Below are 5585 nucleotides of genomic sequence, written 5' to 3'. Positions count from 1 at the left end.
ACCGCTGCTACTGATGTCTCTGTGAGTGCCCGCTCCAGTCTGCATGAGTAGCTGCAGTGCTGGGTGAAGTGGAGAAAGCAAAAAAGCTGGAGGAGATCTCAGGGGCTATAGGAGACCTGGGGGGTGGCATGCCACATAAAGGCTTTTCTTTAGGGTGGAAGGTGTGGAAGAGCCGCAGCCAGCTGATCTTAGATTGGTACCCAAGGCTCACCTCCACCAGCCGCCGCCAGCCCACGTCCCCAGAGACAAAGCTCTTTGCTGCAAGTATGGACATCGTGGAGAGGGTCCTCTCTGTGGCCCAGGCCATCCACAGCCAATTCGAGCAGGTGAAGTGCTGTAAACACCAGTGCCAGCGCCTCGTGGAGCGCATCCAGATCCTGCTGGAGCCCGTGAGGATCCTCAGGGCTCAGCCGCCAAAGCACATCTCCTGCCATGAAGAGGAGCTGTTGAAAAAGCTGCTCTGGGTGCTGGGGGAAGCTCAGAAGCTGGTGATGAAATACAGCCAGACCAGCTGGATACAGAAGTTCCTGAGAGCCCACAGCACCAGCGAGGAGTTCATCTGGGTGAACGAGAGCCTGGAGGACATCGCCCAGGGGCTCTCGCTCCTGCTGCAGGCAGAGCAGAAACAAGCTTTCCTGGAAGCTTTCCAGGCAAAGACCTGTCGCAGGCAGGACGCTGAGGACCTGAGGGACGACAGGGCTTTCTTGAGCCAGGTGATCGCAAGTAAGTGTGCATTTGGCAAACCCTTTTTCCTTGGGACGGGTGGTTGGCACCTCCCTCCCAGCTGCTGCCCAGCTTTGGCTTCATGGCCATGGCCAAACAGAGCCAAAGAGACATTTGAACCACAAGAAAAGCCAGCCATGCCAGTCCTGCATGTTCAACCAGTGGCCCCACCTCTGCATGTTTCTCTTCCCAGGTACCGAGGAGCCCAAAGATGTGGCTGGGGAGATCTACATTGACAGGGAATGTGTGGAGAGCAAGGTGGACTGGATGCAAAGCGAGCTGAACAAAATCGTGCGCGTGATGGAGTGTAAGTTGCCATTACACCTCTAGGCACTCCGTGCACTGTGTCCTTTCCCCGTGAGCCCTGCCTAACCTGTCCCTCGTTCTCTCCTGGCACATGGCGGGCGCAGGCTTGAAGAAAGTCAACGTTGATAAAAGAGAAGATATCACTGAGATCGAGCGGGACCACCTCACCTTCTACAGACACCTGCAGGACACCGAGAGCTATGACCTCTACGAGGGCGAGTACCTCAAGTACCCCGTTGCCATCAAAACCTTCAAGAGGCCACTGACCACTGACCCAGCGTGAGTTGTCCATGGGGCAGCCAGGAGGCAAGGGTGGCATGGTGCCATGTCACGTGGACCTCACTGTGCTGTCCCTTTCTGTAGGAAGGTGAGAGACATCTTCGAGAAGGAGATTCAGACCCTGAAGAAGTTTGAGTCTCCAAACATCCTGCGCATGTACGGGATCTGCATTGAGGAGAAAGGTAGGGGGTGGCAGAGGGGTTGTCATGGTCCCCTCCCAAGAGGTTGCACAAGGTGGGATGCTCAAGGTTTTGCCTTGCAGATGGGAGCCCCTGCTTCTCCATTGTCATGGAGTACTGCAAGCACGGGACACTGCGGGATGTGCTGACCAAGCAACGGCATCTCTCCTGGGACATCCGCATTCGGATGGCCCTGGGAGCCGCCAGAGGCCTTTACAGGTGAGCTCCTGCCTAAATCAGTGACTAAGTCCACCTGATGTTCCACATGCCATGCTCAGCTTCCTGGTATCTCTCAGTAAGCAGTGGTAACCTGTTAGACACTGTTTCCACCACCTTGGGACACTGGGATAGTAGGCTGGTGGAGATGTGGGCAGTGGGTTTGGATGGAGTAGTGCCTGTTTCCCCTGGTCACTGGCCCCTACATCTGGCTTCATGCCTGCAAAGGCCCAGAAGGGAGAACACCCCCTTGCCTGCATCCATAGGGCACGTCCAGGAACACCCTACAGCATGGCTGTTCTCCTGATGGGTCTGCTCATCCACAAGGCTCGTTATTTTGCCCACAGTGACTCTTCCAGCAGCTGCTGAAAAGGTTGGCTTGGCAGGGTTGGTCCACCAAGACACGCAGAGAGATGCTGGCTTCTCTGGGTTCATGTCGGTCCATCCCCTACACAGCACGAGGAAGCCCCAAGGTGGGGATGGGTCCGTCACCAGCATGTGTTGCCCTTGGTTCTGTCTGACTGCAGGTTACACCAGACAGAGGAGAAGTCCCGACTCCACGGCTGCATCTGCAGTAGCAAGTTTCTTGTGGCCGGGGATTACTGTGTGAAGGTAAGGACCACGACTAGAGAAGCTTTTGGGCATCTTGCAAGTTGTCGTGGCTGTCTTTCACCAATACCGAAGGGAATTATGATGGTCCAGAATAACACCTGGGGTGGAGTCATCTCCCCTGTCACCTTAGACAACAGCTCAGTTCATCACCATCTCTGTTTTATTAGCAGCAAAGCAGAGCATTTCTGAGCCATCCATCCTGGATGAGCTGGAGCCAGGGCAGTTCACCTGCCCCCACCTATTGGTTTTGCTTGCAGAAGGAGCCTCGTGCCAGGCAGCACACGAGGCTGCACGCCAGCCTTTGCTGCCCTGGGCACCGCGCTCTGTTTTCTCCAGCTTGGGGCAGTCCCCAGCCATGCTATAGGTTCCTGCAGACTGTGTTTCAACCACTTCTTCTCTCTCTCATTCTCTCAATCAGCTGTCGGGATTCGAGCTCTGTGAAACGGAGTCATCCATCAAGAGGAAAGCCAAGAAGAACTGGAAACAAGTCTCTATGCTGGCTTATATCGCTCCTGAGAACCTGAAAGACATCAACTACCCCTACAAGAGACCCTGTGAAATATACAGGTGTGTCTGTCCCTGCCGGGAGAGATGCCCACAAGCGGGCAGATGTCTGGCAGGGTAGTTGTTGAGTTACGGAAGAAGGCCAGGTTTAATCAGACACATAAGCAGCCAGTTGTGGTTGGCGTAGCCTGACAGTCCCCTCCATTAGAAGGGAGGACGACATGGTGGGATGAATGCTGAGACTCTTGCTTGTCTCCTTCCAGCTTCGGGATCGTGCTGTGGGAGATTGCGACCTCCAAAATCCCATTTGAAGGTAAGACAGAAGTTGGGTCGGCTGTGTAAAAGCCACACATGTCCCAGTGTGGCTGCTGTCTGGCGTTGGCTGCTCCCTGCTCCTTCCCGGAGCATCCCACAGCATGCAAGTCCCAGCGGTAGTGCCTGGTGTGCCTGGCTCTGCACAACGGCTTCATAGCTTCTCCTGGGACTCCAATACAGCAAAGTGTTTCAGTGACATGCTTAAACCACAAACTTGCAAGTAATTTTTGTCACTATTTGATGTTCCTATGCATTGAAGCATGAACACATCTCCTTGCTCCACTGGAGCCCAACGGTGTCATCCAAACATGGGAGGGTTCATTGCAGACACAGTTTGGGTGGCTTCTCTGCTGGCTCCTCCATGCTACAGGCTGCAGGAAGGCTCTTGGCCGGGCTTTGCACTGGGTTTCCTCCCCAGCACCCTCCTGTGGCAGCAGAGCTCTGTCCTGACGCTCCTGTTTCCACACGTGTTGTTTAGGCTGCACTCCCCAGGAGATCACGGAGAAAATCTGCAGCCACCATTACCGGGACCCTGTTGGGGAAGATTGTCCTGCAGAGCTGCGGGAAGTCATCGACCAGTGCCGGGCCTTCGACCCTTCCCAGCGCCCGTCTGCCGAGGGTAAGTGTCCTGGACACCCGCTCCACAGCCCTTTGTGTCCCCCAGTCAGCTGTTTCAGGGGGCAGTTTGCCCCTTATTTTACTTATGCATTTGTCTGACTTTGTGTTTCGGGATCTTTCCTTGTCCTGCCTTCTCATGCTAACGAGTCCCCTAATCCTAGACCTCTCTTTCTCCTGTAGCGTGATGGTTCATACTGTTAATGTTTATCCATGGCAATAATCACCAGGCTGCTCATTTGGCATCACGTAAAAGTAAGCTGTTTCTGTCAGACAACTGCCGGACGGGGAGCAGGGGTGTGGGGGTTAATCCCCACTCGGGTCCTGCTGACCCTGCAAGCCGGAGGAGCAGCCACAATGTGGTGCAAGGATATTTCCTACCTCGGGCTTTGAGCAATAAATTGCAACCTCGGGAAATTGCTCCACAGTGGGGAAGATTACTGTGTCTGAAGCTGATTTGGGTCTGATCAGATAAATAATTGGTCTCCATTGGAAGATTTAACAGAAACAGCTGGAAAAGATAGAGGAACCCTTCCGGTGTGCTTGAAGGCACAGGGATGGTACCCTGCCCTCAGTTCACCTCCCCAAGGGGAGAAAGCTTCTTTCAGACTCACCTGCCCCATCCTACGGGGCTGGTTTCCGCACAAGAGATGTGGAGACCGTGCGTAAGAAACCCCCTGGCTCCTGCTGTGTGCTGTGCTCTCTGTGCCTCCCTCTCCCAACAGCAGCTCCCCCAGCAGACCCTGCTGCAGAGAATCACTCGGCCAATGCCAAGACACCAAAAAAATGATCAGAGACGTTGGCAAAGCCTCACTGAGGATACAGCATGTCTTTATTAATATTACCCTAATCCTGGTGCTGAGCTGGGAGGACGTGTTCTCACGGCTGCTTCCAGGCACTTCTCCGTGTACATGGCTGCTTCTCCTTGGGCTGCTCACCCATGTCTGCTCGGGGCTGTCCCCTGCTAATGGCCTGGGGAGAGCGGGACTGCGTGTCCCTGTTGTTATCAGTGAGGGAGAAAAAGCCTACAACCGCTATTCTGTTTTGATTAACATCATCCTTGTTTTTTACAGAGATTGTGGACTTGCTGGCCGACCTGGAGAAAAGCAGGAACCAAGGCAGTTAACTGTGGAAAGCAGGGCCGGGTGACCGAGAGCAGCCAAGGGCCGCCAGCCAACCGAAACCAGCGGGCTTCCCTCCCGCAGGACGAAGCGTTCGGCTTACCCCTCTCCCCTGCCTCGCAGAGACTGATGGTTCAATACATGTTAATTTGTTCCTGTGTGCCCAGGCTGCCATGTCACCTCTCCAAGGGGCCTGGGTTCGCCTTGGAGATGGCTGGCGGGCAAGGTCACCCTGTCACAGGCTTGCCCCCAGGGGACACAAGGGGAGGCTGGCAGGAACCCCGGTGCCCGGGGGGACCAAGAGGAGGCGACAGGCCCAGCTCCTGATCAGCCCCACTCCCCCATGGCGAAGCGGACCCCGTCGCCATGGCAACGCCCCGCCCACCTCCACCTCTATTTGAATCGTCTCGCGCTCCCGCTCATTTCGCCGCAGCGGCGGCTCACCCAATGGAAATGCGCTCCCCGACGTTTTCCCCGCCCCTTGCCTCCGTTGGAAGTCTCGCCGCCCAATCAAGCGGGCGCTCCCTACGGCGCTCTGACCAATCAGAGCAGGCTCTACCTCCCCTCCCCTTGCCCCTTCACCCTCTGTTCCCCCGGACAGACGGACGGCGTAGTTGGCCAATGACAAGGCGGGCCTGGCTCCGGCTCGTCCAATAGAACCGGGGGCACAGGTCGTGACTGGCCAGTAGGGCGGCGGGGGCGGGGCGGCGCGGAG

The 5585-nt window shown here is 55.9% G+C and overlaps 1 protein-coding gene across 1 annotated transcript; it reads left to right on the top strand.

Moving 5' to 3' along the window:
- The first annotated feature begins 266 nt into the window (after window positions 1-266).
- Window positions 267-4977, top strand: MLKL (mixed lineage kinase domain like pseudokinase). The gene is made up of 10 exons (XM_065641147.1): window positions 267-723; window positions 917-1030; window positions 1134-1308; window positions 1393-1490; window positions 1571-1706; window positions 2231-2315; window positions 2734-2882; window positions 3083-3132; window positions 3613-3753; window positions 4823-4977. The coding sequence occupies exons 1-10, from the start codon at window positions 267-269 to the stop codon at window positions 4873-4875; spliced, it is 1458 nt and encodes a 485-aa protein (XP_065497219.1). The 3' UTR covers window positions 4876-4977.
- The last annotated feature ends 608 nt before the right edge of the window (window positions 4978-5585 follow it).

The sequence above is a fragment of the Caloenas nicobarica genome, chromosome 9 (genome assembly GCF_036013445.1).
Source record: "Caloenas nicobarica isolate bCalNic1 chromosome 9, bCalNic1.hap1, whole genome shotgun sequence".
Taxonomy (NCBI): domain Eukaryota; kingdom Metazoa; phylum Chordata; class Aves; order Columbiformes; family Columbidae; genus Caloenas; species Caloenas nicobarica.
The sequence above is the reverse complement of the archived record's forward strand: the minus strand, read 5'-3'. Positions and strand labels throughout refer to the sequence as shown.

Coding starts and splice junctions, on each gene's coding strand:
- MLKL (XM_065641147.1), top strand. CDS start 267: ATGGACATCGTGGAGAGGGTCCTCTCTGTGGCCCAGGCCATCCACAGC. Junction 724..916: donor CTTGAGCCAGGTGATCGCAA/GTAAGTGTGCAT, acceptor TTCTCTTCCCAG/GTACCGAGGAGCCCAAAGAT. Junction 1,309..1,392: donor CCACTGACCACTGACCCAGC/GTGAGTTGTCCA, acceptor CCCTTTCTGTAG/GAAGGTGAGAGACATCTTCG.